The sequence below is a fragment of the Aulonocara stuartgranti genome, assembly GCF_965226115.1.
Source record: "Aulonocara stuartgranti genome assembly, chromosome: 1".
NCBI lineage: Eukaryota > Metazoa > Chordata > Actinopteri > Cichliformes > Cichlidae > Aulonocara > Aulonocara stuartgranti.
In genome coordinates this window covers 13,151,412-13,164,910 of record NC_138939.1, presented here as the reverse complement: position 1 = coordinate 13,164,910, position 13,499 = coordinate 13,151,412, and the positions used below count along the sequence as shown (strand labels likewise).

Genomic DNA, 13,499 nt, shown 5'->3' with positions numbered 1-13,499 from the left:
TGGAGCATTGTCCTGCATGAAAATCATGTTTTTCTTGAAGGATGCAGACTTCTTCCTGTACCACTGCTTGAAGAAGGTGTCTTCCAGAAACTGGCAGTAGGACTGAGAGTTGAGCTTGACTCCATCCTCAACCCGAAAAGGCCCCACAAGCTCATCTTTGATGATACCAGCCCAAACCAGTACTCCACCTCCACCTTGCTGGCGTCTGAGTCGGACTGGAGCTCTCTGCCCTTTACCAATCCAGCCACGGGCCCATCCATCTGGCCCATCAAGACTCACTCTCATTTCATCAGTCCATAAAACCTTAGAAAAACCAGTCTTGAGATATTTCTTGGCCCAGTCTTGACGTTTCAGCTTGTGTGTCTTGTTCAGTGGTGGTCGTCTTTCAGCCTTTCTTACCTTGGCCATGTCTCTGAGTATTGCACACCTTGTGCTCTTGGGCACTCCAGTGATGTTGCAGCTCTGAAATATTGCCAAACTGGTGGCAAGTGGCATCTTGGCAGCTGCACACTTGACTTTTCTCAGTTCATGGGCAGTTATTTGGCGCCTTGGTTTTTCCACACGCTTCTTGCGACCCTGTTGACTATTTTGAATGAAACGCTTGATTGTTCGATGATCACGCTTCAGAAGCTTTGCAATTTTGAGACTGCTGCATCCCTCTGCAAGATATCTCACTATTTTTGACTTTTCTGAGCCTGTCAAGTCCTTCTTTTGACCCATTTTGCCAAAGGAAAGGACGTTGCCTAATAATTATGCACACCTGATATAGGGTGTTGATGTCATTAGACCACACCCCTTCTCATTACAGAGATGCACATCACCTAATATGCTTAATTGGTAGTAGGCTTTCGAGCCTATACAGCTTGGAGTAAGACAACATGCATGAAGAGGATGATGTGGACAAAATACAAAATACTCATTTGCCTAATAATTCTGCACTCCCTGTATAGCAGAGGGGATGGAGTATACTTTCCATAGGTGATATAAGTTAAAGAACCACCTTTCAGTGCAATGTTTGCATTATTACTGACAACGTTTTGGGGGTTTTAAGTTATAAAACACAGTTTGAGTGGATAACTTTTTCATCATCCATCCATTCTGTAGCTGATAATGCTCATGGGAATACAAACAAACAGCAGCTGTCATCGGGTTCATGGCTGAATGATCTGACAAGAATGAAACCTCTGCACATCAGTAAAGTGGCAGAATGACAGCTCCGGTTAACAATTAACTGTGCAAATGTAGACCTCAGAGTAATAGAGGAATATAGATACATCCATGAATAATCTGACAGAGTCATCTGCCCTTAATAACATTTTTTAAATCACAAGTAGTTTAAACAGGTGATGGCGTCAGCGATAATTGGATTAATGGATGGATGGTGTCTGATATTTTAGATAATTGAAAAACCTTGCCCACAGATTAAAAGATACATACATAAATACTGTATTTCAGGCTCTCTTTTCATTTCATTTTTAATTTAGCCACAAATGTCACAACAAAATACTCTTGCTCCATCTAAAGCCCAGCCCAGAGGAGGGATAGAAAACCATTAGAGCAACCTTGTGGTAGCAGTGACCCTTCAGATGTGCACGAGTGGTTTTTAGATACACAGCATTACTAATGGACATAATTTTTAAAATAATTCTCTTCTTATCTAGTTGCCCCTTTAACATCCATCATTGCAGTAAAAAAAAGATGTATATCTCTAAAGAGCAGGTGCCTGTCAAAAGTGGGATGTGCTGTCATGAATGTCAATCTCTTTGGGGCAATGGCACCGGGTGATGTCTGTGTTAAAGGCTGTATTTATGCATACTTGTGAATGTGAGTAACAAACTGTAATGAAGGAGAATTTAAACTTAATTTGTGTTACATTTATTACTTGTTATATGTTGCTTTTGAAATAAGCATACACCAAACATCAGGTTGATGTTGTAGCAGTGCTTAATGTTACTAGATGCCCTTCTAACCTCTGAGGATGTTCTTCAGGATAAATAGTTTTTCAGACAAATTTATTTCATAATTTCCTATTTTTAGCTCCAGGGCATGGATGATAGAGAGAGGAGGAAATCTACATTGAAGATTGAATGTAGATTTGAGGAAGGGAACTGTAACCAGAGATTGATAAAAAGAAAGAAAACACTAAGAGAAATTGCGGGTTGATGGAATCAGATTTGTGGTAATATTGTACCATTTAATAGGATTCCAGGCTGATTTGAAGTTACACCATTGTCTTAAAATGTTTTTAAAAAATATTAAATAACATTAAATTTAAAATGCATGATAGCTGAGATAGGTTCAGGCAGCCATCGGGACACTTTGGGTTATTTTGGGGCAGCTCCACACTTTCCAATGGACTGGCAGATCCCATACCCTAACTCTGAACATACACTTTTCCTTAATCCTCTCTTTCTTCAGAGTCAAACTTTTGAATGACATACGAGTACATATAATGTCTAAGGTCAAACTTTTATCTTTGTATATATTTTATAGTATATATTTTAAAATATATATACTGTCAGATCAGTGTGCTCTCCTGCAGTGATCACTTTATTCCCTTTGCCGGGGTGAACTACGAGCTGCTTTTGGTGCAAACCCTACGAGAAAAGGGTTTTGTTTATATTATTAAAAATAATCAGTTCCGAAATTTGTGTGATCTTTTGAAGTTTCTCGCATCCTCTCACCTCTTTACTTTGGAGTCATACTTTAAATGACTCACCAGCGCATTCGCTGGTGAGTCCACCCACAGTCCTTGAGTTTTCTTATATTCACTCATCCAATAAATGTTCTGATGATGAAAAGAAAGCGCTATCCAGCTTTTTAACCATTAATGAGTTTACTTCAGCATGGAATCATTTCTGACAAATAAAAGCACATTATATTCTGTTTTGTATGCAAAGGTAGAGCTCCTCGGCTGACAGAGATTTAAATACAAGTTTTAATCTAAGACAGCTGAGTGACACTGGAATCTCAAAGCGTTTGCAGTGTCACTCTGCAAAAAACAAGGTATAATTATTTTTTAATATATTTGTTGTTTGTTTAATTCTGTCTTATTGGCTTGCAACTTGTGCTATCATCATTAGGCTCTGCAACGACATAGACAGATGGCTGATAATGGTCTCCACTGAAATGACAGTGGCTCACATTCAATTAGACAGTGATGAATTATGTGATGACTATGACCTGAAAAGGAGTTTTAAAGGCCACAAGAGAGCTTATGCTGTGGTCTTACTATTGGCCCATAACCTGTAACTGGAAGTTGAGTGAATAGACTAATATTGAAAATGTATGTTTCGCAGTCCTTTGCTAACTTTTACAGTTAATAAAGTTAAAGGGAGGTAAAGTCCTCCCACTGATTTTGTATCCATCCCAGTGGGTGAGACATACAGCAAGTATTGTGTTTGCACAATTCCAGTAATGTCTTTATACACTTTTCACACGACGGCCGTAAATCAAAGCTTTTAGTTCATGACTAATGCGACCTGCTGAATTTAATTCTGAGCACGAAAATGAAGAGGAGAGGTGATTTAGGTAAAACTGGTTCCAGACGGGTTGGCCTTGATGATGACAGGGGTCAGATAGGAGGGCAACTAACTCATATAACTATTCTTATACCCAAGGTGTGCAGAAGAAGATCTTTGAACACACATGCTGAAGCTTGAAGTAGATAAGCTACAGGAACAGAAGGACCACATCAGTCGCCCCTCCCCTCCTGTCAGCTAAGAACAGGAAACTAAGGCTACAGTTCACACAGGCTCATCAAAACCTGAACAACATGAAAGCATCGGATCCATCCTGCTTTGTCTTGGTAGTTCTGGTGGTATGTCTGCTGGTGGTGACATAATAGTGTGGGCATCATTTAAACATCACAGCCTAAATCAGTTTTGTTGCTGACCATGTCCATCCTATTATTAGAAGTTCAAATCATCTCAAACGAATTTCTTGAAAATGAGAGTGAGTTCCCTGTACTCACATCTTTTGGGATGTGGTGGAATAAGAGATTTCCAGTACCTTGTTGAATCTGTGCAATGAAGAATTAAGTCAGTTCTGAAGGCTAAAGCGGGCACAACTCGCTGCTACCTGGGTGTGCTTAATGAACTGGCCGGTGAGTGTATATGTGACTCAAAGAGATCAATCAGCTAAATCAGTTTTACATATCTTAAAATAATTAAGGATTAGAATCATAAGTCTTTAAGTTTATAATTATGAATTGATTCACTGTGGCTCAAAAAGTTATTTTATTACTTTGCACATGGTTTATGATGTTATTAATGAATTATTAATACAAAAAGGACCCATTAGATTTATTAAGTCAACTGACTTCTGATTGATTACCTTAAACTACTAAGAACACACAAGTTTCACATGTATATTAAATTTAATTCAATTCAAGTTAAAGTTATCAAAGCATAACATATCAAAGACCACCAGGAATCAAGATCAGGAGTAAGTCTATATTTTTAAAAACCTCAACCAAAGAAACATACTTTTATTTTTTTCATACTGTGTGACACGTTTCTTTGGTATGTTGAAACGCATGGCAGTGTAGTTTATATGGAAGAACTGAGTACATCAGAGGGACGGCTCAGGCTGAGCAGTTTGGAGACAAAGTCAGAGAGACGAGGCTGACATGGTTTGGACGTGCAGAGGAAGGATAGTGGACATATATGTAGCAGTGAGGAGGGAAAGAGAATGACCACAGAGAAGATTCATGGATCATGAAGGAGGACACGCAGATGGTTGGTGTGACAGAGGAGGATATGCAGTTTCCATTACATGCACAACTATAATCATTAACATATCCAAAAACAAAAATTTTCGGACTTTTCCAGTATAAAAATACTGACCAAAACGTTATCCTTATTATGTAAGTTTCATACTAAAATAAAGTGTTCGTTTCTTTCTTACTCCTGCTCTGCCGCCCCCCTAGCCACCGCTACGTATTGCCAGAGGAATCTGGCATGGCTGCTGATTTGGCCTGAAGCAGCCAAATATCAAAGAACCCCTGTCACCAGGATGCCTGCACCACAGGGAAATCATCACACAGGGAGACACTGGCACTAGCTGTTTATTTTCATTAAATGCGGATAAAGATTTTTTAAGCGGAAGCTGAGAGAAGATGATGCATGCGCATGGAAAATGTTTTAACTGGAAGTGCATGTAAGGGACGTTCTTCAAAGATTCTTCTTCAAGGTGTATCTGTGACTGTGGAGGAGCAGCAGTGGGGGGCACATCTGTCCTTGCACCTGATAAGAAATAACTTTTGGTTACACCACCCATGCTGACCAGCATGGGTGGTGTAATAGAAAACCCACACACGCACACGCATACAAGCCTTTGTTGACTGGTGAGATCTCATCTCCCTCTGATCTGTGAAGAAAGTGTTGTCCCCACCCACGGACCAGACAGTAAAAAAAAAAATCACAAAATGCTGCAATGTCTGACAACAACAAACAGATTCCAGATCTGAGACGCCAAACAAACATCTACAGATTATCCACGCGCTCTGTTCTTTATCAGATCTCATTATCAGTCACTGCTGATGTCACTATTAACAAGGCGTGCATGGTGGAGGGGGAAGAGGTTGAAAATAATAAAAGACTGAAGGACCTGCTTAGTTTTTAACAAATTTTTAGACTGACCATTTTCAGATACACTTTTTTCAACTATTAACATTGACCGTAAGAATAGCACCTAACTCAAGGGATGAACCAGTGCTGTGTATATGCATAACAGACAGCTCAGCAAAAAATCGAATTTAAACTGTATCTTTGGGCACTTTCTTACCAGCAAAAATCATTTCTTCCCATTTCTTCAGTGGATGAAGAATGACAACAATAACACAGTTTGTAAGAAAAGGTCTCATGGAGGGATTAATCTAAATGTTAAAATTTTGGTTCAAATTATCATCAGTATGTACAGAGCAGGTCAGGAGAGCGGTACAACAGTGAGTGTCTACAGCCACCTGTGAAACACAGTGAAGGCTCCGTCTTGGTTTGGAGATGGATTTCAGCCAGTGCTGTTGGGAATGTTCTCAAAATTAATGGAATTAGAAACTCAGCAAAATACTCTCAGATACTGATCCACAATGAAAATATCATCTGGAGTTCATCAACAAGTTCATCAACAAGAAATTCATTTTTTGTCGTGACATGATCCCAAACTCACTGACATCACAGTAAAATCATACCTAGATTATTAGTTATGGACTGGCCTAGCCAGTTCGGACACATTCAAAGAATAGCTTTAAAGGCCCTTCGATAAGCAGTGAGCAGAAGCTCGTAGACTACATCTCGGACTACGTCTTCATCTTAACTCCTTAATTTCACAAATCTAAATATTCCCTTTACAGTGGCACTGGGGGTGCTCCTCTGTGACCTCTGCGCTTCGCAAAACGACCGCTAAGCGACGCTGTTTCCTCTTTTCCGTTTCTCCACGCGTCTGTCGGCCAGCTCCTTCGGGATCACGTGACGCATGTGACCGAGCAGTATGGCGGACATGCATGTGGAGCCTCAAAACAAATTGTACCGTTTGTTCAGCTAACCCCGCCGCGAGGAAACATCGATACCGCGCGCGAAGTCGGGCCGGCGGTGGCCGAATGGTCAGCAGGATGGACGAGGACAACAAACTTCAGTTTCCGTCTCTGCCCGATACCAAGGAGGACCTTCTGGTGAGATCCTGTATTAGCCAACATGTCCACTGTGTCTGTCTGACCAGCTAATTTGAGCTAGCCTCCACGCTAGTTTTACTTTCTGGCAGGGAACAATGTAGAGAGGGCGATATATGTGTGTGTGTGTAGTAGTTTTTGGGAGGGTGACGTGTTAATGTAATGTGTGATAATGTGAGAGCCATTCTCAAAATTGTCTTTTAATTAGTCTTTTGCGGCGTTTCGGCACTGAGTAGCCTACTAGCATTAGCAATCAGCGTGCATAAAGTAAACTAGCATTCAGCTGTCGTTTAATGGTAGGAACACTTGCCACATCTTTTAACATTGGTTTCAAATTCCCATTTTTTTCCAGGATTGGGCGTATCCGATGAGACGAGATATGCAGGTGTGTAAGGATGAGTCTGTTGTTTATAGTGGCAAGTTTAATCTTGACAGTTGAACGTCTTTAGTCTATTCCTATGGTAAATGCGGCTTTAAAGTTCTTAAAACATTAATCTGGAGACAGAACAATGCAGCAAATTGTATTTTTAATCATTATAGTTACTGTTTAAACTTTAATACAACTTTGTTTGGCTGTCGTGGTACTACTTTGATGATGTGTGTACATTTTATGACCAGATGTTTACATACACGCCTCATGGGTGCATACATCTGTAATGACTTGGGTGAACAGGTTCCTTCATCGAGTTCACTTCTTATTTAGATTCCTTAACGATTCTCATTTGGTGCTCATCAGCACTAATGTCAGAGTCAATACCATCACTAAGCAGCATATCAAAAACATTATATTTGTGCAAATCAATTGTATGCTCTGGGTCAAATGTTTGTGCATTTTGGAGGTATTTCCCCTCATCGTTGTGATCAGTGCTGGGGTCGTTTACCAGCGCAAAGAGACTTTAAAGCGATCGCCCAAGTGATTCTCCTGTATGACCTGAGGCTCCAGTCTGACTGCTCATCACTGCTTTTGCCCGAACTGTCACCCTAAAATGAGAGATAATTGGTTAGGATGTTCAGGATTAACCCAGGAACCATCAAGGCTCAAGCCTGCCATGAACTTGACTGAACAATTTGTCGCTGCCAACATGGACAAGCCAAATGCCCCCTGGAGAAAGGTTTTATTGACAGACAACAAAGATTTAGCTATCTGGCCACAATAGCAGGAGGTGTGTTTGCAGAAGTAAAGCAGAGGCTTTCAAACCTAAGAAAACTGCACCAGCTGTCAAACACGGTTGTTGTAGCATCATGCTTTGAGGCTGTTTTGCTACCAGTAGTACTGTTAGTGGATGGAGTAATCGAGGAGGAGGAGTACCCTCAGAATCATCAACAGCTAGCTGGTTAAAACTTCAACGCCATTGGGTTTTCCGGCAGGACAGTGATCTCAAACACACATCAGGGCTGTTAAATGTATAAAGCAAGCTAACTTTAAGCTTCTCGAATTGCGTTCCCAAAGCCTCAAATTCAACCTAATGTAAAATTAAGTGCTTAAAAGCAGAGTTCGTGCCAGGAAATTTAAATGAACTCTATGCATTCTGCCAAGAAGAGCAGCCAAATATCCAGGAAAAAATTTACCAGAAGCTTGATGATGGCTACCAAAAGCATCCAGTCAAGGTATACTTTGATAAGGGACATTTAACCAAAGATTAGTTGGGTGTATGTATATTTTTGACTTTGTGTGGAATAGTGGAAAATCCAAAATTATAATTAATTCTTGTTCACTCAATTCTTTTTGTTTGTTTTTTTTAACCATCCCAAGAACACATTAAAAGCTCATAATTACCATGATTCATGCCCTTGATGAGTGTGTGTAAACTTCTAGTGATCACAGTAAAATGTCAGTGTCCAGATATAAAATCCTTTGTTAAAGATGAAGAAATGTTGGTGCCTGTGTTGTGTTAATGTTTGCTGTATTCTATTCAGGAGATTTTACCAGGACTGTTTTTAGGTCCCTACTCTTCTGCGATGAAAAGCAAGGTAGTTGCTGGAGGACTGATTTCATTGATTTCTCTTGGATATGGAGACACAAATAAAATGAATGCATTCAACCCTCATTTTACTTATTCCTCTATGTCTAGCTGCCAATTCTCGAAAGACACGGCATAACGCACATTGTGTGCGTCCGCCAAGACATTGAAGCCAATTTTATCAAACCTAATTTCCCTCACATGTTTAGGTAAGTAAGGGCTTCTGTGATCTTTGCGCAACATTGGTACGTTTCTGAAACAGGGAGTTTTATTTCATCATGCGTTTTCTTGCAGATACCTTGTGTTAGATATTGCTGACAATCCAGTGGAAAATATAATCCGCTTTTTTCCTATGGTGAGTAAAGAGGTGGGGCGTGTTGTCTGGGAAAGCGCTCTTTCGCTGAAAGGTGTGGCGTTTACAATAAAATTACATTTTCCTTTTTACAGACTAAAGAATTCATTGATGGCTGCTTAGCAACAGAAGGTAAAGATGCATGCCTTTCCCGTTTCTATTGCCTACAGTGTAAGGCATTTTATTAACAATCTTCTGTTTCCTTGCTCTTTCAGGAAAAGTACTGGTTCATGGTAATGCAGGGATATCAAGAAGGTGAGCCTACATTTGTTCTGTATGCTGTAATTTCACCTCGTGCATTAAAGGGCATCATGTACTGTACTGCCAAAGCTGTGAAATTCTAAAATATGATTGGCTCATGCACTGTTTTTGTTTAGGCGAGTGTTATATGTGATATTTTTTCAGTTTACAGAGCAAATTGCATGTAGGATAAAGTTTTGCGAAAGTCTTGAGCAACCCTTCATTTTCTTATATTTTGCTTCCACTGATCTTGACTTCTTTTTTTGTTTGATTTGAGAAATAGTTCTCATGGTCTCTCAAACTTCCTCTTTGGCAACTGGCTGCTTTTCTTTACTCCTTTTTAGTCTAGCCCATCAACCTCATCAATTTCAGAAGAATTTTTTTTTTGTTTAAGGTAATTTTTAAGAGAGAAAAATTACACAAGAACTGGACTGAAAATCAGTGTCAGCAGGTCCAATTTTGATATTTTTGGTTCAAATTCTGGAGGTGGTCAGATGAGCAATGCAAAAGCGAGTGTCTACAGCCATTTCTGAAACACAGTGAAGGCTCTGTAATGGTTTGGGGTTGTATTTCAGCCAGTGGTCTTGAGGACCTTGGTGGGATTATGAACACAGAAAAATACTGTCAGATTTTCATCTGTCATGCAGTACCATCTAGCAGTGGTTGTATAGTGTAGTGGGTTACACAAAAGGTCAGCAGTTCAATTCCAGCCAGAGACACAAATTCCCTTTCGTATTGTGACAGGAAGGAAGGAATATTGTGTAAAACTGTCAAATCTAGTATGTGGTGTTACCACAGCTGATATTTGCTGTCATGCAATACCATCTGGAAAGTGTCTGATTTGTAGCATCTTCATTTTTTTAGTACGTCAATGATTCCAAACACATTGTCAGTGCAGTAAAAATATATACCTGGACAGAAAAAAAAATCGCACAGTGGAAAAATATCAGTCATGGATCGGCCTTCTCCAAAGCCCGGAGCTCAGTTTTATTGAGGCAGTGTAAGATCATCTTGATGGAACCCAACAAAAGGCAGTTAACATCCAACAAAGAGCTTTGGCGCGTCCTTCAAGAAGCCCAAAGATTTTTCCATTATTCTGTCAAAATATAAAGAAGGGTGACTCAAGACATTTCACTGTACTATACACCTATGTTGCCTTGACATCATGACACGCCTTTAAAAGTTAAATAATGCTCTTCCTGAGTGTCCATGCAAGTTCTATTATTAATGGACAACCTTAGCATGACTTACCCTGGATCTTGCCCAAAGTTAACTTATGTGGGCTCCAGCTCTGCCACAATTTAATTAGTCCATTATTTCTTTGTCTAACTCTCTAATGTGGCTTGAGGGAAATATATTACATGAACTGATGCACCTTTTGTACCACTTAAGTAACCAAGTTTACTTTTATTTGTTCTTTCAGTGCTGCCTTAGTGATTGCATATCTTATGGAAACATTCGGTATGAAATACAGGTGAGTGTTTTTTCCTCACAACAATGTATTGCTTACAATTTCTGCACATTGTAAAACTAAGCTGACTTTATTAATTGGATGTAAGTGGACTGCAGCATAATTGTTATAATATATAAATATACTGGATAGAAGCACAGGAAGCAGTTGCTGGTAGAGACACTGGCTCTATCCCAATTCAGGGTCTGCAGCCTTAAAGTACGCATTTCAAGGCCGATTACGTCACAGCGGCGCGCCGAAGGCTGTCCCAATTCAAAGGCTGCTCGAAATGCGGCCCTGAAATGCGTCCTTCATTTCCCTGAATTTTAAGGCTGTGGCAGTGTAGACTTCGTGGCCCAACATATCCCAGAATGCATAGCGCGGCAGTGGGTGTGGATAATTTTGCCGAAAAAAAACGGCAGATGGGGGGGGGCGCCCGAAGAGTAAACTTTAAGTAAGTACTGAATATTATGTCACTTATTTATGTGCAAATGTTTAATAAGGGTAGACCGTCCCATTTCACAAGCCTCGCACTTCCAGCCTTAGCGGTCTTTGAGTACGCGGCCCTTGAGGATCGTTGAGGCTGCGTACTTTAAGGCTGCAGACCCTGAATTGGGATACAGCCAGTGTTGCTTGCAGAGGTTTCATGTTTTTCCTATTTCACTCTGTAGGGAAGCATTCAGCCATGTTCAGGAGAGGAGGTTTTGCATTAATCCCAATGTGGGCTTTGTGCATCAGCTACAGGTAAGCTCATATTTTAACCTTTTAGAATATCCTAATACCCTAATAATCATACTGTCTGCACATGACTGTAATTGGTCTGTATTAATAATATTGCTACTACAGCAGATTCACTGTGCCCCCTTCATTTTCCTTTGAAAGAAAGGCAACATTTATATGATGGCATTGGATAAAAAGTTGCATACACAGAAGAAATACAGAATCACTACAGCCTGTGTTGTTATACTGGTTCATTTTGCTGTTTTTGCTTTCTTGTGTTTTCTTATTCGAGGCTGCAGAAATGATTTTCCCATGTTTCCTACCATATATCATCTCTCTTTAGTCTGTCTTGGCTGGCCACACAAGTGGCTTGCTAATTTAGTTGGCACGTGTACTTGTTGTGTTTTCAAATTAAAGTAAATGTGTTATCACACAGTTATTTTTTTTACTCCATTAACTCAAAACAGAAATTGTGGCATGGGCTCACGAATATTGCCACTGTAAAGTTTTTGAGCTTCATTAAGTAATTAACTGAGCGTGTAAGAAGTCAGCCAAGAGACAAGCAGTCGGAGCTTCAGGCACGACTGTGTAGCTGTTGTCATTCCTGTGATTTTTACAGCTGTATTTAAATTTGATTTGCTTTTAAAGGAATATGAAGCAATCTACCTAGCCAAACTGACCATTAAAAGGATGTCGGTGCAGTTGGACAGGCCGTTCTCACTACAAGCTGGGATGCCAGGTTTGTATTTAACGTACCCAGTTTTGGAAAGAGACACACGTCCCATTATTTCTTGTTATTACTAAACCAATGCAGGTAAAGCATTTGGTTACAGCTTTAGCACAGCGGAAATAATAAAAAAATATTTCATGTTAAAGAGAATTCAAAGCAGTGTCGATGGGTCCATTGTGCCATTTTGGCATCCATTATCAGACTTTCTCAGGATCATTAACTGGTGATGTGGTAATGGTGGGTTACTCATTTGTAAAACGCTGCTTGATATGATGTTTGACTTTAAAGAAGGCTTTCATTAGAAAAAAAAAAAAAGCTAGCTCCATTGTGACTCATTCTCAACTGATAGCATTCATATTTTCTTTGGGACTTTATTACTATTAAACACATAACATTCAGGCATGTGTAGGTCTAGGACTGACTCATAATTTCCCTCAGTTATAATTTATTGGTCTGAATCCCAGCGATTTCACTTTCCACAGGCGACAGTGTTCACGTTTGGAGATTATAGGCGACGGACTTTGTGTTGCCGTTTTGTGATTGTTCATTTTCTTTTCTATAATAGGAAGCCGCAAACGCAGCCTGGAGGAAGATGAAGATTTTGGAGGGATGCAGGTCACAGCTGCACAGAACGGATGAGCTTTGCTGATAATGTTTGCTGTGTGGCAGAGTGCACTCGATTCTTTTCTTTCTTTCTTTTTCATTTTTAATGGGATTAAAAATGTAAATATTTGAACTTTTTCTAAGGGGAAGGGATCGGGCCAGGACAGGAACTACTCATGTCTGAGACATGGAGTACTAAAGGGGACTGGGAACAATTTGATAACTCCTTTCTTTCTTTTTTTTCTTGAGCTGTATGCACTGATGGGGGACTTTTTCTTTTTTGCAGTTTTATAGTATTTAAAGCATTTTGCATTTGCAGCGGGACAGTATTGCAATAATGCACTTTCGATACTTGAATTTGTGTAGACGAACAGGTGGGGAAAGTTGGCAAAAGGGAAAGTAGCCAAGATATTTCCCAGTTAAGGACATGAGAAGAGGAATAGCTACGCCTTTATTTCGGGAGTAATAGGGTTATGGACTAATATCAGACTTAATATGGGATAGTAAGGAATAGAAAACTCACTGCTTAATAAAGTCCTGAGTCCTGTTCAGCTGCGTCCTCATTTCTGCTCTTCACTGCTTTTATTAGAGTGCCAATAATAAGTCACATTTAAGATTCCGCAACAATAGTTACTGTAGGTCACTCTATAGTGATGCTCGATAATTAAACATCAGCAATGTTGAAACAATATTGCATTAAGAGCATGATGGAAGCTAAATCCCCATTTTAGTATCATTTCCTCTGATTGACTAGACCTGATACATTAATCTCAAGT

General features: G+C 39.8%; 1 protein-coding gene across 2 annotated transcripts; it reads left to right on the top strand.

Annotated features, from left to right (window-relative positions):
• The first annotated feature begins 6,433 nt into the window (after positions 1-6,433).
• styx (serine/threonine/tyrosine interacting protein) lies at positions 6,434-13,274 on the top strand. 2 transcript variants are annotated; one of them, XM_082534911.1, is made up of 11 exons: positions 6,562-6,670; positions 7,020-7,052; positions 8,585-8,638; positions 8,740-8,837; positions 8,923-8,983; positions 9,076-9,112; positions 9,196-9,235; positions 10,644-10,694; positions 11,342-11,414; positions 12,039-12,129; positions 12,686-13,274. In XM_082534911.1, the coding sequence occupies exons 1-11, from the start codon at positions 6,599-6,601 to the stop codon at positions 12,757-12,759; spliced, it is 684 nt and encodes a 227-aa protein (XP_082391037.1). In that variant the 5' UTR covers positions 6,562-6,598; the 3' UTR covers positions 12,760-13,274. The 2 variants fall into 2 exon arrangements, with proteins under 2 accessions (XP_082391036.1, XP_082391037.1); XM_082534910.1 differs by lacking the exon at positions 7,020-7,052 and having other exon boundaries at positions 6,434-6,670.
• Positions 13,275-13,499: the final 225 nt, after the last annotated feature.

What these genes read in the sequence shown, in the direction of transcription:
- styx (XM_082534910.1), top strand. Translation starts at nt 6,503, where the DNA reads ATGTGGAGCCTCAAAACAAATTGTACCGTTTGTTCAGCTAACCCCGCC. An exon ending in AATTTCCCTCACATGTTTAG is followed by an intron (nt 8,838 to 8,922) that starts GTAAGTAAGGGC and finishes GTTTTCTTGCAG; the next exon opens with ATACCTTGTGTTAGATATTG. An exon ending in AATGCAGGGATATCAAGAAG is followed by an intron (nt 9,236 to 10,643) that starts GTGAGCCTACAT and finishes TTGTTCTTTCAG; the next exon opens with TGCTGCCTTAGTGATTGCAT.